This window comes from Lotus japonicus, chromosome 3, assembly GCF_012489685.1.
Source record: "Lotus japonicus ecotype B-129 chromosome 3, LjGifu_v1.2".
NCBI lineage: Eukaryota > Viridiplantae > Streptophyta > Magnoliopsida > Fabales > Fabaceae > Lotus > Lotus japonicus.
In genome coordinates this window covers 18,844,241-18,861,377 of record NC_080043.1, presented here as the reverse complement: position 1 = coordinate 18,861,377, position 17,137 = coordinate 18,844,241, and the positions used below count along the sequence as shown (strand labels likewise).

Here is a 17,137-nt window from a genome sequence, read left to right as displayed (position 1 = left end):
AAAAAAACTATCTTTCTCTTTTCTTTTTAAAAATTGCTTTTAAAATTTGTTTCTGGAGATATATACAAAATTCAGAAAAGTTAGTAGATGATCAAACAAGCTGCAAGTATCTAGTTTATTAATTTTGGTAAGATAAATCTATGGCAGGTTTTTCCATTGCTATGGGTTAAAAGGAGGGTTTTTCCATTTTAACACTTAACATTGAATTCTATTTAGCTCAGTTTGGATTAGACAGTTTGAAAGAAATGAGATAAAAGACTCAATTCCAAACTGGTTTGTTGTTTTAGCTTTTCACATATTTTTCAAAATGGTCGTTGTTTTATAAGTTCAGGGCGATTTATCACATTTTCTTTCATATATTATATATTTCATCTACTACTAAAGCATGAAAAATAAGGATTTTGAGAATTCATAGTTTTCACACAATAAGAATGGTTGAGCTAGCAACTTCTAATCATCCATTCATGAGTGTGATTGTTCCTCTTTGATGTTATTGTAGAATGAAGGTGTCACGGGTGAGAATGTGAAATAAAATGATGGTGTCATTGAAAACTCGGTAACATTGAAAACTCGGTAAAACTCAGCGGTAACATTGAAAACTCGGTAAATGAAGGTGTCACGGGTGAGAATGTGAAATAAAATGTAATTTTATATTTTTAATAAGAGAGTGGAAAATTGAGTGCAGAGGTGGGAATATGAACTCCCATATAAGTTTGAGAGTTCATATTAATTTGGTAGGTATTTCTCAACAAAGTCTTCTATAAACACACTTATGAATTAAACATTACACTAAATATTTAAAGAGTTCAGCTATTACATTCTTTGGTATTTTTTTCCTCATTAAATGGTGTTACTGTGTTAGAACTTAGAACAGAGATAATAGTCGAGTTAATTTCTTTCTCAGTACTAATTGAATTAAAGGATATAACGATTATGAACTTTTTTCTAACAACGAAAAAATCCCAGCTAAACCATCCATTTATTGTATTTCGGATTCATGTCACTACACCAAGAAATTCTACATATATATACAAGGTCCCCAAAAATTGGACATGATATTATATATCTTTTTCCCCCTAACACAAGTATTCTAGACTGGGGATATTTTTTTTTGTCAACAGAGATAATAATTCTATAACATTCTTCTACCCACAATTAATATTCTCAAAAAAATAAAATAAATTAATAAAACAATATAAAAAAAACCTATAAGACCAAATGCAAGAATGCAGAGGTCAACAAACTGAAAAGGACCCACCACGGCGACGCCAAAAAGCAAGTTAGGCGGCGACCACCGTCACTGGCATCCCTTTCCGGCGAAGAAGTGGTGGCGGAGGATCCGTTAAAACTGGGGTTGGTGCCGTAGAGATATTGAATTCCCTTTATGTCATCCTCCGCAAGCACCACCTTCTTCGTCCGCGACGATATCGTCGGAAACATGATCGCCTCCTCCACCGACGAGTGTCCTAACCCAAGAAGGTGCCCTATCTCGTGCACCGCAACGGATTCCAAATCCACCGCAGTCGCCAGCGCTGACTTCGACACGTCGCCGGAAACCACCCAGTCCTCGGCGGCGTCCAGGTGGAACCTCCCGTTTGTGGGGGAAAACGCGTGAGCTAGCGTCCCTAAGCTCCCGTCGAATGGTTCACCATCGCCGTGGTCGCCGTCGAAGAATCCAATCCTCATGTCCGCGTCGAAGTAGGAGGAAGTCTCGCGGAACGTCAGCGTCGTCACCTCCGACCACCGCGCGAACGCGCCGGTGAAGACGGATTTCACGGCGTCGCTGAGGCTGTTTCCGGGATAGAACGCGTACGTTAGCTCTTGCTTCCCCGCCGGCCACCGTGGCTGGCCGGGAAAAAGGGCGTAGTGCGAGACAGTGTGGAAGTGCAGGTTACTGTCACCGTGCGACGCCGTCTCGTCTTGGTTTCCGGCGGCGTTCATGGTGGTTGTGCCGTTGATTATGTCGGCGACGCCGCATCGCGGCAGCATGATCTGCCGGAGAGTTTTGTCGTCGAGGTCGCCGGTGATATTGAGGTTGAAATTCTTCTGGTAGGTTTTTATAGCGGCTTCGAGCGCGTCGTCGAAGTCATCGGAGAAGTTCGACGGCGGCGCGTGAGGGATGTAGCCGAAGCGTTTGAAGTAGCTTTTGAGATTGGAGAGGCCGTCGTAGTTTTCGCCGCGGTGGCAGCCGGAGAAGTTGCGGAAGGCATCCCACGCGCCGCTGGGAGGCACACCGTCGGGTATAAAAGAGGGGACGTCGGGGAATAGTCGAGCTGAAACAACTGCCGTCCCAAAAGAGAACAAATGTACGAGAGTGAGGATGATGTGAAGTTGAGGTTGTTGGTGTTTTTTCATGTTTGGATGGTGAGAAAATGGAATGGATTTTCCGGGAAAGTTGAGAGGAGTGAAGAGGGAGTAGGAAAAAGAAGGTTTAAAAAGAAGAGGGTTGCATCTCAAAAGTCTTCGTCAGAGGAAGTGTTTGGTGCTTGATGATGGACTTTGAAAAACTTGTCATTGTAATGTTCAGGCCTCTTTGAAAATTTCCGCGGTAAATGATAAGTAAGTGCTTAGAAGTTTCCTACCATTTGGAAACTTCCACGTAAAAGCTCAAGGTTTGTTCAATGATTAATGGGGAATCAATTTTAGAATCAATTTTGGTTTAGCTTTTCTGCCTTTTTACCCTTTTTGCTTTTCAGGTTATGTCCACAACAAGCATGTATTTGATAAAAAAACGAATCTGATTTTTGGTAGGTGAAAAAATAATCTGAATTAGGTGAAATAATTTCAAAGAAGAGGTGTTTGAGAAAATAAACAAGGGAAGAGGTTGGGTTGTTGAACAGATTGAAGCACTTTTGAGTTCTGACTTTATGGCGGCTGCAACTGACATGAGCTTATGACATGTGGATGATGAAGCTTTGTGGTGGGTTTAGTTTGAAAGTGTAACTTCATCTGAAGCAATTTTCATAATTTTTTTAATTATATAATTATTTTTAATCCAACAGCAATTAATGATATTCAGTTTACAAAGAGACTTTTATTTTATAACGTGTTGTTTGGTAGTGTAGTGGTTTTATTTTTGTTAGATATGGTTGCCAAAGAACCACGTTACCAGCTTTGGCCTTCTTGTTGACTATTAGTTCCAATAGCTCTGTCCTTCCCTGCTAGTCTGCTACGAGCACCCATTATCCACTTCAGAATCACTACCTGATGAACTCCTCGAATCCGAATCAGTAACACAATCTAAATTTAGTGAATATTTCAACCACAATGCAGGGAAAAGGTTTCATACCATGATGAGGAGCTCTCTCTATTTCTCATTTCTTGACTTATGACCTTGGGGTAGTTCTTTATGGTGTTACCTTATCTAGCTTGGTAAGTTCACCTTCGGGAGCTCTATACTACTACTCTAGGAACCTTGGCCTCACTTCTATGGCTCGGAGATCCCAATAACTAGAAAGTAAACAAAGGAGCCCGAAAACACAGAGCACAACAGAAACTCTTCTCTAGAGGAAGCTACATTGGAACTAGAACCCGAAGATAAAATAGCTTGGAGCTTGCTAAGAGGACTCTGATGAGAAAGTTACAAAATTCTAAGCAACTCATCAAAATAAAGCTCCACGACCATGCACTCCCACATTTTGCCAGTGTTGACTTGTATTAAAGCCAACACGGTCGTGTTTCCTAATCCTATGTCATGACCATGCCAAGTTGCGCAGCAGAAACATTATGAAGACCTAATTATTTTCTATTTAAAGAGAGGTTAGGACATTTCTTAGAGGAGTGAACCTTTAGAGTACTGTGTTGTGGGCGGACTAGATACGTCTAACAAAAAAACTATTACTCGATTACATATGTTCTTATGATGCAAAAAATTTCTAGGACAACCCAACTTAGAATTGGGATGAGCTACAAGCACCATATGATGATACGAAAAGATGGAATAATTACGAGTTCACCCAAAAAACGTTACTTGTTGCAAAGGGTTGTGTAGCCCTGCTTGATATCGTACATGTTTGAAAATCGGATAGGTAGGGGAAGTGATTTTGAGAGAAGTTGCTAATCGTAGCTTAAATTGAAGAAGTGATTCTAAGAACATTAAAGTTGAACCCAAAAAATCCAATACTATGGTTGTCAAGCAGCTGGAGGCTCATTCTCGATGGAAAGGCCGTTTGTATATTAGCTTATCTACAATAAAACCCTCCATCATGATTTGCATGTTTTGGTCCCTCATAAATCACTTTAAAAAACCAGAAACCATAAAATTGTTAATCAAAAAACATAAAACTGTTCTTCAAGCCTTATTTTTAATTGATTTTTTAATTAAAAGTCATTATATATTGGATGAAAGTTCACAAAAAATCAAAACTGCAACAATTAGTAAACGTGAAGAACGTTGTAGGCTAATAAATTCCTTGAGGGACCAAAACTGTCAAATCGTGATAAGTGAGGACCAAAAATGCTATTAAGGCTTTCTCTTTTTCTAACTTGGATATCATGTGATTGTCTTGTATATGCTCTCTGATCAAGCATATTGCATCATTGTACAGTTGGCTAACCATCATCAAGATATAACTACAATCTTGTAGTTCTTTTTAATATTAATTACACTTGACTATTTTAATATTCTTTATACTTGACTATCAAGATGTAGATACACATTATCCAGTGTCCCGTGGTATAGTTTATAGACAATTTGGAACAACAAAGTACCTAATTCCTAAGATAAAAAAACAGACAATTCTAGATACTAGAAAGGATTAGAATCCTCTCGTCTCACATGACAATGTCAAGTGAAATATGATGTCTATATCTCTCTTCATTAATATTCAGAGAGTCTCACCTATTTAATACTTATGTAGAGACATATACACACGATATTTCAACATGACAATGTCAAGTGAAATTTCTACATGACAGGATCCTGATCCATACCAGAGCGAATGGAAGAGAGACGGATCTAGGATCTAACATCGAGAAGGCCGATCATAAGTTGGAGGAAGGGAAGGGCAGTACTCATTCATGTGGGCATATGGCTCCAAGGTGTTATAGCCAGGCAGTTCCATCCTGTATTCTCCAAGAATCTGGCAGAATGGAAGCCGGTCATTCTCATTGTTGCACCAACTTGGCAGGCGTGTTTGGTTATCCTCAAATAATCTGAGCATGTACGCATCGCGAATCTGCATAAAAGAACACAGAAACATTGGTAAAAGGAAATATGATGTCCCAAGGTTCACTCAATCACAGAGAAATCATGACTTACAGTGAACTCAGTTACTTGAATGGAGCTAGAAAAGGGACCAAAAATCCCAGCCTCTTTATACATTGAAAGAATAAAGGCAACACAAGTTGTTGATTTCCCATCACTATATACCCATTCATCTTGTTCAGGAATGGTGAGTAATTGATCAAATGGTATGCCGCGCTTCTCAGTCTCTACTATAATATCATGCAAATCCAAACCCTGAAAGCAAACAAAAATCAGAGATCCCATTAATAATATGAATGAAGAAGCAACTAGTGTATAGATCAGAAAAATATGCCCTCAAAGTTCCTATCATACCAGTAAACAAAGATGACAACATGATGTATTCAGTCACAGTCATACAGTGGAATTTTCCCATGAGGAACTATTCAGATATTTAATCATAATAACTGCAGCATACAAAAACTTGCAGGAAATTTATACAAACCAGCATGCTCTATACACTCACAAACATTACAGCTCACAAAATGCAAAACCTAAAATACTAACATACTTGAGAGATTTCACAATTGACCAAGATATTTCCATATTGAAGTCTTATAAGAACCTCGGGAAACACATATCACAAAAGCTAGCCGTTGTAGATGGAGACTTGGAGTAACAAAGGCCTTATAAATCTCACACTAGAATCTCATACGTCCAATGTGGGACTCAAATAACTTGCGAGAGGAATCATAACATCCCTCCACACTCCTCAATCTGAGCGGTGGCCCTTGTTTGCAGCTAGCAGACATGGTGTAAGGCTATGATACCAATTGATAAGAACTTTGTGAGAACCATACCACAAAAGCTAGTCGTTGTAGTTTGAGAGTCTAGGGCCTTATAAACCACACACCAAAATCTCATAGTGGGACTCAAGTATCATACCTTGAAAGTGATCCTAACGTGAGTTGATACTTGATAAATAGTTAAATACCAGCAGTGTATCAGAAGAAAATTTGATTATTATTCAAGTAGCTATGAGCTACAATTTTCTGGTTGTTTGAGAAAACCATCACTCTCCCTAGATTCCCTTATTAGTTATTACAATATAGATAACCTCCCTAATCTTTCCCCCTCTAATTTATAGTCTCACCTCACTCAATCTCGAATTCACGCCTTTTAACTAACTAGTTGGAACTCCCTCTATCTAACTAACCCTAACAACTATTGGCTAGGCTTTTACTTTGGAATCTTTTTTCCCCACTGATATATTACAGATTCTAAATCAGTTACTGCTTCTTCATCTTGAACCGAGATTGGTATGTCTGGATTCACCTCTAGTTGAAACTTCTTGAGCAGTGCCTTCACAAATTCCCCCATGTTGCCTTATGGTGGTTGCTCCTTCACCAGCAAAACCACCAACAACGAGCACTCTCACTCACCCCCATCGAAACCCATCATAGCTTCTTCTAATCAGGTACTAGAATGGATTCAAATACTACTCTAAATTGATCGGCCAACAATAAGCCTCCCTTCCATCAAATGTTGGAATCGTTCAAGACCCCTAGCTCCAAGATCGGAGCTCTAATACCAATTGATAGGTACCAGTGGTGAATGAAAAGAACAATTTTTGTTATTCAAGAATAGCTTTGAACTACAATTTAAAGGTTGTTTGAGAGAATGAACATTCTTTCTAGAATTCACTGATTACAGTCTTAAAACAATGGGCTAGTTAGTTACAAATACAGTAGACAGCACCAGAAGCAAACTTTGAGGTCATTGGCAAACCTACAACTCAGATAAGTCTACTTCTAGTTTGGACAGAATTGTTCCCCACAAAATATCAGCAATTAACGAAAGACTACACTTCGGAGCATTTTATTGGAATGGAAACTATCAGATTTTTAAGCAGGTTTTTTTTCCTTCAGGATTTTATATTCTCCCTTCTCTTTATCTCAGTGAAAACCTTCTTTTATTCAGAAAATAAAAAGAAAGAAGGACTACATATGCTTATATAGTAAATGGAGATTCTTTATCACACTAAAGGTTCAAATCAGCGGCAAAGACCTACCTCAGTCCCTAACCGCTTATTCAATGCTTCATTCCACATATTTGCAGAATAAGCAGGCTGCAATCTAGTCCACATAGACATGACAGAAATTACCTGCACAGAGAACAAGATATTCAAAATCAGACATCCATAGCACTTGAAGTCTGAGCCTAAGAACTTAATGTTAGAATTTGTTATATGCAGGGAAGTGAGGAGGGTGTAGATTGGTTGCTTCATGTGCTTTTAGGTTCAATATTTGCACAAACACAGGGAAGAAAGCGAGAACCCTTTCCCTTATAAGAGAAAAGATAACATGTATGTATCACGAGCAATAAGCAAAATTCATGAAAATTCTTGATGCCAACATAGTCCTTCTATCCCATTGTCAAGTACCTTTCTGTGTCTCTAACAGTAAGGAAGTTGCTTTCCAATGTCAAAACCTCTACCTATTTCTTCCCTAGACTGTTTTACACTTTTGATTCAAATTACCTTCAAGCAACCAGTTCAAACATAATTGTTTCATAAAATGTACAGTAGTCTACTCAAAAAACAGTATGTTGTTCATACAATCTGAGGTTACATTGGATATTCTCATTGTCTATTGTTTTGTTTTAACCAATAAGGAAAAGTTTACTACCAAGTGAGCATCAAGTGGTGGAGGATAGTTGTCAGCTACAGTGTCAATCCAACTGAATATCATATTGTGATAACCATATGGCTTGCCTGACATGCTCCGCGCATACTCCCATGCTGCAGTGGAGTTAAATTTTGCACGCAAGTCTGGATGCAGGGGAAGTAAGGCTATCTGTGGATTGGAACTATCTTTAAGAGCCAATTCCCACCACTCTTCCCATGGAATTACCACTATTATTTCTTCACCCTGAACAGGGACAGACCACCAAGTAAGGCTATCAATCTACTAAAATAGATCAGAGGCGTTACCATCCTAAACGACTACAACATTCTCATTCATCAGGCAATACAAGAATAATTTTAGTAAACAAATAAAAGGATATTCTAGAAAACTTCATCCTGTTATTATACCTCTTCATTCTCATGCCCTGATTCGCCAACCCATAAATTACCCATATCATCTTTCAAGCAAACCGCAGTATGACCTGCGAAGGAACCGGTTACCCACTTTTCTAGTGTCTCAAAACCACCCCACCTACCTCGGATCTTTGACACAGCTAAGAAGTCTCCTGAATGAACATCTGCGGGGTCAATAGTTGCACGCCACGGCTGAGAACGTTTCTCAAACGTGGCCCCCATGTGCTTCTTCAGGAAATCCAGGTTGGCTTTCTGACCCCATGCATTGTTAGCGAACAGAGGCAAAACATCAATCAGAGAAAGCAGGGTTCCCAGCATACCTGATGGCATAAGAAACACAGAAACCCCGTGCTGCTTGACCTGTTCAATTCATTAACAATAATGATCGGTTAGCAATAACAAGATTTAAACAAAATAAAGAACCATTTGTTTGATAAAAAAAAGTACATATTCCAATTCCGCAGGCTCTTCCCATGAGTCAAACTTCAATGTGTGTTCTTGAGCAGAGAAGTAGTAGTCCCATGTAATCCTGTAAGGCGTTGCAAAAACATACAAATCCATGCAGGTCCAGCTATGTGCAGCCTCAGTCTGTATAAGAAAAAACAACTATTTTTCACCAAAACCAAATACAACAAAATTGACATCACTAAATTAAAATAACTAGTTGAATTAGTCTTTGTAGTATATAAGGAAAATTACACTCAAAGTTCCTAAATATGCCTATTGAATGTCTTTTCGGTGCTTATAGGTATCCAACACTGGAGGCAATTTTTGTTCAAGCCAGGAACGTCCACATCATGGTGGAGCGGCTAACACTCCCAACGGAGATTTTTTCCATCCACAACACTCGAACTCAGGACCTTACTTAAGGGAATAAAACATGTACCACTCAAACCAACCACTCGTTCATTATTGAATGTTAAATCAAATTATGAGTATGAATGCATATTGAGCCCATTAAATTAATTTGATGCTTCAAATTTAGGAAGGTAAAAGGGATGAAAAAAGGAACCTGGAGATAGAGAACGGCACGCGATGAAGAATGATTTGTGTGAGTGAACTCAAGAGTGGCTTTGTTATCAAAGAAGCAAGCCCCTTTCCATTGAATGGAGCCATTGGTGGTGGGAGTGACGGAACCGACAAAATAAGGAAGCAAATCAACGGCACTGTGGAGGTTATTGAGAACCGGCCATGAAACGCCGCGTGGGAGAATGGGAAGCACGTCGTTTACTCTAAACGGCACTTTCAGAGCGCTCGAGTCACGCGGCCCAAACCCAAACCCAATTAATATTGTGATGATCAAGAGAATAAAACGTAACGCCATTAATTTAACAAATCTGGGTTTTGCTGGGGGATTTAATTGATTAATTGATTTTGTTGGTTCATTTGATTGGACTTTTGGGATTTGGAATCAGGATCAGGAGAGGGTTTTGTTCAGAAAGAGGGAATTGTTCTTTCCAGCTGGGAATCGATTTTCCAGGTACGTGGAGGTGTAGGCCAACCAGGCGGAGAGTAAAATACTCCTCAAGTTTATCTTAACTTCATTCATTCAAACTAGATCTCACTTATTATATAGTAATAGTATTTTTAGGTGTGAGATGCACGGATATATTCATTTTTGTTTACTACGTAAAACTTTAAAGTTTGTATTATTGTTATTACATAAAAGATAATGGACATTCATATTAATATTATTCACACCTATTATTATCATATTCTACTGAGTACAACACTTTAAAGTGTGTTACATTTTTACTACCACTACACATTAGGTGATTGATATTAATAAGGGTGTGTAGGTATATTGATATTTTAAACAATGGCCAAAGATAATTTACACATTAATAAAAGATAAAATTTAATTTTGTTTGTTTTTTTTTTTATGATAATTTTGTTTGTTTTTTTTTTTTGCAGAAAATAAATTCTTGTATATATATGTCTTTTCATCCTTATTTATGTTAATCAATAGACATATAAAAAAAATCCAATAAATAAAAGGATATGAATGTGAGGTAGGTTTGATGTGCATTTAGGTAATTTTCATATAGACTTTTTATTTTGTTTCATGTGGAATGAAATTAACTTCCCTTAGGAGAGTTAACTCACAATGATATGAATGTTCTCGACTCGAACATAATTTCCTTCAACGAAAGACCTCTTACCAAAAAAGAAAGCAACTTTCATTTTTTGGAGGTAACAATAGTTTTCATATAAAATAATTGTTGATTGAGCACAAAAACATAAAAAGAGGAAAATATAAACAAATTTTGACTCGGGAAGTTTTGATTTAAGTCCTAGTATTATGACCCGTGAAATACACTGAGATATTCATTTTTGTTTATAATTTGTATTTTTTCATATTCTTAGTTATTATTTATAGATTTATTAAAATAAAATTATGAATTAAAAAAATAAAATTTATTTTAAATATAAAAATTGCTGAATCTGCTTCACACGGTGCTGTGCTGAAGCCGATGGTCTCCTCACACAATACCATTTTTTCATTCACGAATTGATTTGGTTCTAGATTCTTTCAGATTTTCAAATACGTACGATTTGTGCTATACAATTACATCACTAGACCTGAGTGCTATTGATTCCATAAAGATGATTTGATTAAATAGAAGCGGTAGAAGTTGAAGAAACTTGTACATACACACTCCAGGTGTTCGATCAAATGACTGATGAATTCTTCCCATTCTTAAGTGAGTACTATTGATCATTTATTCATTTATTGCATTGCATAAAATTATTCTTTTGGATGAGCTTACATCGAATTTGTGATTCTTACCCTTAGCCTTTTTGTAGGTTGTGAAATATATATATATATATATATATATATATATATATATAAACAAACCAAGTTGTGAAATTAGATTTTTGCTTTATTTTTTTGGTTACAATGAGGGGAACAAAGCCCCAAGAAAAACACAAAACTAACTACGGCCTACAGAAGGACCAACGAGAGGTAAGTTATCTTGCTGCAAAATAGCATGGCACTCTTCAAAGGGGGAGTCAAAATAGTGGGAAGCATATGGAAGCTCAAAGCCTATTCTTGCAAGGTAACCTGCTAGAGAGTTAGCAGTACGTGGTGCATGCTGGAACAGGAGGGAACCATGGGCACTCTGCAAGCAGAGATTTTTGCTTTATCAACATAAATACATATTATATTAGACCCCACTCCTCATACTCATCTTCCTATGCTATTGTTAAGGCCTAATGGGGAAATAGTCTTGTAATTAGTCTGGTCATGTATCAACCTTCATACATAACATTCTAACTACAAGATAAGCTACACTTTAACTTCAAGAATAATCCAAACTCCTCAGCTTGCTAATGTCATTTACCAATATGAAAATAGTAAACATGTCAGGATGATATTTATATAAACATCAAGATAAAATCCAACAACAACATTATCCCTAGTTAAGATCTTGTGATAATAAATAGAGAATTGTTATTCAGACCCCCTACAACTATTTGGACTCTTGAAAAAGTACAAAAGTACTAAAATACCCTTAATGAAAAAAATATAAAAAAATCTCAACCCCATCTTCACATTCTCTCTTCTCTCTCCTTACCTCTTTCCTCTTTCTTCCACCACCCACCACCACCACCCACAACCACCGCTGCCCCCACCGCTGTAACACCCTCTAAACCCCATGTAAATGTTATAGTATAAATCAGAGTAAAATGCATAACACCGAGAGTATTACATTTATTCTTCAGAAACATAAATCAAAATATCTGTCATGCTCATAATAAATATATAAATTTTCAACATTAATGTCATAACATCATATGCATAGCACAACAGATTTATTTCAACTCCAAGATAAAACATAATCCAAAAATAAATAAAGAGAGTTCATAAAATAACTCTTAACATTAAGGTACAAAACTAGACGTTTCCCTGTGTTACATAACAGAGCATGACTCTCATCACTAAAAACATATCTAAAATACTAGCTCCTCCGACTAACCCTTGCGAGAAGCTCCACTATCCTCGGTACCTGAGTAATGTCGCATAGAACATCATTCCAACAAAAGGGTGAGAACTCATATCATATGGATAAGCATAATAATAAGTAATTCAAAAGCTTATAAAAGTTATCCATACATACATCATACATAATTAAGAAAATAAATCATGAAATTTAATATAATCAATCAATTTCACAGTATGCCAATACTCCATAATTATAGCTCAGATAAAGCAAATATAAATATCTCCAATTACCACAACAACAAATTCTCCAAAAATATCGCAGTTGTCATTATTTAACATCAACAACTCCCTACAGTAACGTATATGACTCAAGTGTGACTCCGTGCAAATGTCTTTGGTACCAAAGTGTTATCCTTAGCGGTATTACCGCGTCCACTCCAAACAGATAACCATCAATAAAACTCGTCCTCTAGGCTTTCAAAACCATATCCAGTTTTGGGACAAGTGACTAGCCTCTACGAGAACTAGCAAACATTGCCTCTTGACAACTACGCATTGTATTGTGCAAAACTCAACAACCATATGCATATTCAGACCATCTCCGAGTCCTAATTAATTTAGCATATTCATCTCCAGCTCAACAATACAAATCATCTCCAATTTCACACAACATAGCTTACATGTTATCAACTACACAACTAGCAATCACAGTAACTTAGCAACTCAACACATAACATAAATTCAAAAACAGCACCATATAATGAAATTCAAAGTAACATCCTTCAAAAATTCTAATATTTTTACCATGGGTTCTTTTACAAGTTTTATAAATCCCTGTAAATTTTCAAGTCGAAATTCAAAGTATAAAATTCAGGAAAAATCAAACACTAACAACAGTTCGTGAGAAACGGGATAACTTAACCCATCCTCACTAACATGCATATAACTTGAGCTACAGACGTCGGAACGACGTGAAACCAGCGACAAAAGTTTTATAACAGAATGAGCTACAACTTTTATGAAGACTACTTCTTCAATTTAGGTCATTAACACAGCTCGGAAAAAGGTTCAAGAGTTGTTGAGATTTCCTTTTCAAAATCGTGCCATGCTCCACGCGCTGCGCCACTCGCGCGCAACCCGCGCCTCAAGCGCGCGCCATGTGCGCTACCCCCTCTCTTCCTCCCACAACTCATAACCCTAAATTTAAACTATCCACTTTCAGTTTAGAAAAATCTGTATCCTAAGGTTCCTAAATCATGCTTTCTATCATTACCCACTACTATACCAATACAGAAAATATGAATTCAAACCCTTATCTCTTGTAGATCAACTCTAGGTTTTCTCCTCTCCTTCTCTGTTTCACGTGTTCTTCTGTCTGGTCCTCTGCTAATCCTTATTTTCTTTCTTTCTTTCTATTTATTTTACTCCTAACCCTAAGCTAGTAGTACTAGTGGGCTCCACTCCATATATCACCTAAATCCAACAACTTTATCTAATTTAATCTTATCTCACTCAAATACAAATTAAATAAATTGCTCACTCCATATATCACATAATCACTTAATTATATAATAAAATCACACAGTTACCATATATCATAATAATAATTAAAATACAATAGTAAATAACCTAATAACGGAAAAAATGGGGTGTTACAACCGCCGCCACCGCCACCACAACCACCACCACAACCTCCATCTTATATCGTTTTTAAAAATTTCCAACCGTAGGGAGTTGTTTCTATCGTTTTTAATTTTTTTCTGAAAATAAATGCACTCTATAAGTGCGTTACGCACGCACTTTAAAAGTGCGTCACTCGCGCACGTTAAAAGTGCTTCACTCACGCACGTTAAAAGTGCACGCACTGTAAAAGGTCGTCGTTAACGCACTTATAAAGTGCGAAGTAGACGCACTTTTAAAGAGCGAATTGCTGCAAATTTGTACATAACTGATGTCAGATGATTTTTAAAAATTATGAGACTCCACAGTAAACCAAGATGGAATATTTGGAGATTTATGGTGCAATAAATTTTTTTTGAAATTCAAAATAAAATACCAGATGAAGAAATTTGGCTAAATTACACAAATCTTAGGATGGACGCACTTTCACAGTGCGAGCGAAAAAAATTTGTAAATGGCTTTTTCGAAATTTACGAATCTAACAGAGTCCAAATAGCTGTCGGGGGGTCCGAATAACAATTCCCCAATAAATATTTGCACAACTTGGTTTATATATGACACTAACATGACCAACAACAGTTCAAGATGACAAGAAATCATGTGAGTCTATATATACCTTCAAACATATATTTGTCCCTTGCATTCCTGTGACGAACAATAGCACTTAATAATGTCAGCTTTATTAAGTCTACTGTTGTAGAAATTATAATTGTAGGTGAGTTCTCTCCCGGCAGGAATGTTCCTCACAGCATACATCATCATATGTGGAAAGCTCTTATCACCCTCATCATTGAGACATAGATTTGGGGTGCAACTGTGATTTATAAATCTTGCGACATTTCCACTCCTCGTCGCATCAATGTAACCTTTGTCAGTACCTACAAAAACATAAATTAAAGCATCTATTAAATTAAGTCAAAATAGACACTATAGAAGATTTATATCCAACAGAATTCAGAAACATACCTATGTCCAGTATGTAGTCATGTGTACCCAATCTTAATCCATCTTTTCCATTCAAATGAGCTTCACCAACAAACTGGCATACAAAGCTTCCCATTGGTATGAAAGATCGGGTTCTAACACCCCAACCTTTCTTTTCTGTCTTGAAAATAGCCAGCTTGAATTGAACACGCGAATCTTTTGGATTTGGCTGCTGCGTCAAGTTCAAACTTCCTGGATAGACTACATTGACTATGTAATCAAAGGGTGGAGGCAACTCAAGACAGTCACTTGTTGCCATCAATGGAATAGCAATGTTTTCTTTACCCTCTGAAACATCATTCCTTCGAGTCTTCTCCTTTTGTGCTGCTGAACTTCCTTTAGATCTCTTGTTATTCCTAGAGCTTGAAGCATATGACCCTTTAAAACCCAAATCTGCATGGGCAACACAGGTGGGGGGTTGACCAGACATTCTATTCAATGTAAACTTGAACACAAGTTTCCCATTATCACCTCTTGTTCTGGTAAAACCATTCACAAAATACAGCCCATCATAGACAAATAAGAATTGAGTGGCACTCTCATTATCAGAACTTCTGGAAACTTTCAATATCACCCTCACAGGGCTTCTAGCATCCATGCTATTTCTCAAAGCAAGATTCCCTCTCTCCAACTTCTGATCATGGGAAGAGCCATTTGTCCTAACACCAGGGTTCCCTCCCTCACCTATGTAGACCAATGAGCCATTATGGAACATGTTTGCACGGCGATTGGTGACGACAATGCTCGTTGCCAAAAAGCTGTTATTCCTGTTAATGTCTTGGACATAATCAATTCCCCTATTAGGTTGCCTGTGAAGGCCGATAACAAGAATTTCAGCCCTGTAGTTGAATTTGTCACCAACTTGAATTCCTTCAATAGGTCCCACCTGCTTTGGAGTGTTTTCACACTTCTCTTCATCTTTCATTGTTTGTCTTGCCCCCCACAAAGCTTTTATTTGTGCACTCTGTTCTCCAGGGTTCTTTGCTATACTTCGATTGAAAAGTCTGGAAGACAGTTCTCTAAATGCACCCAATGTTTTTCTCACATTATTGTGTTGGAGAGAGACATGATTCTTTTTCTTCTCAGAAGATGCAATTAAAGTAAGAGTGTTCTGAGAGACCATGGATGATGATGACTTTTTTCCATGCTTTCTCCCAAATGGTGGTGCCATTTCTAGATCACTCCTTCTGCAAATAGAAAGAAGAACGTTAGCATATATGGCCATTGAAAGTACATTACATGCAAAGGGGAAACCATAGAACATGAAAATAAAAAGGGAAACTTCAGTGCAGTAAAAATGAATCAAAGAAGGGGAAAAACTAAACAAAAGCATAACAGTAATGGGGGTGCTAGTTGAAAAGAGAAAATTACTTGTTAGGACTGGATTACTGGAATCATGACCCTTTAAAAATCAATAGTGCAAATAAAAACTCTTCGAGTCAGAGATATTCAAGAAATTTAAACACTATATGTCCCAAAATCTGAAACTGTTGAGTCAAAACATGAGCATTAACCAAACTTTTCACATCAGAAGGAAGTTATAGCCAACTAGTATATTCCAAATATGAGAAACTAAACAAGCATGAGATGAAAAAACAAACCTTTTCAAATGTGCTGAAAATAAAGCTACAGGACAAGCTAAGGAAGAACCGTCAAAAGAAAACATGCAAGTCTCATACCACATCACATTATGCGTTTATAAATGTTATTTTATTTTAGCCTTTTATTTTAAAGTTTAATTAGTATACACAGTAAAGATTTACACATATATCCATTTATATCTCAATCTAAAAGAATGGCCCTGATTTCTCGGTTGAGCAATGAAAGGTTTGGGCAAAGATGGCTTTGATGTTGGTCTCTCTGTCTAGATTTTGCATGTGGTTCCTATCTTGGGGCAGTGATTTTTCACTGAGGGACAAAGAGGCTTCAAAAGAAAGGCGAGGTTTTGACGGGGGTTTGGGAGGTTGATGGAGTCTAGGCATAAGTTTAGTGTTGTCTGGTTGAGTGATGGTATGGCATATTGTTTGGTGTGGTTACATGTTGTGTCTCGAGGAGCTTTTCTATCGTACGGAGAAGCAGTTCGAATGTGAAAGCTAGTGATATATAGGAAAGTTGTGACAGATTTGCATGTGTAGGTTTAGGACATACGTGTCTCTAGGTTTAGGTAGTGTTTCTAAAGTTTTGGTTGATTAAGGGCCTTTTGTTTACAGTTTTCAAAAAAGTTTTCAGTTTCCAAAAA

At 37.3% G+C, this 17,137-nt stretch overlaps 3 protein-coding genes across 3 annotated transcripts; all 3 read right to left on the bottom strand.

The window, feature by feature from the left end:
* Positions 1-960: 960 nt before the first annotated feature.
* Positions 961-2,497, bottom strand: LOC130749028 (metalloendoproteinase 2-MMP-like). The gene has a single exon (XM_057602301.1). It carries the CDS (start codon positions 2,353-2,355, stop codon positions 1,207-1,209), a length of 1,149 nt encoding a protein of 382 aa, XP_057458284.1. The 5' UTR covers positions 2,356-2,497; the 3' UTR covers positions 961-1,206.
* A 2,116-nt stretch (positions 2,498-4,613) lies between these two features.
* Positions 4,614-9,826, bottom strand: LOC130748166 (uncharacterized). The gene is made up of 7 exons (XM_057601329.1): positions 9,298-9,826; positions 8,733-8,873; positions 8,280-8,645; positions 7,873-8,115; positions 7,257-7,349; positions 5,261-5,461; positions 4,614-5,177 (listed from the first exon to the last, which is right to left on the bottom strand). Exons 1-7 carry the CDS (start codon positions 9,607-9,609, stop codon positions 4,965-4,967), a joined length of 1,569 nt encoding a protein of 522 aa, XP_057457312.1. The 5' UTR covers positions 9,610-9,826; the 3' UTR covers positions 4,614-4,964.
* Positions 9,827-14,532: 4,706 nt separating this feature from the next.
* Positions 14,533-16,069, bottom strand: LOC130743715 (histone-lysine N-methyltransferase, H3 lysine-9 specific SUVH5-like). Its single transcript, XM_057595942.1, has 2 exons — positions 14,881-16,069; positions 14,533-14,792 (listed from the first exon to the last, which is right to left on the bottom strand). Exons 1-2 carry the CDS (start codon positions 16,067-16,069, stop codon positions 14,533-14,535), a joined length of 1,449 nt encoding a protein of 482 aa, XP_057451925.1.
* Between the last annotated feature and the right edge of the window lie 1,068 nt (positions 16,070-17,137).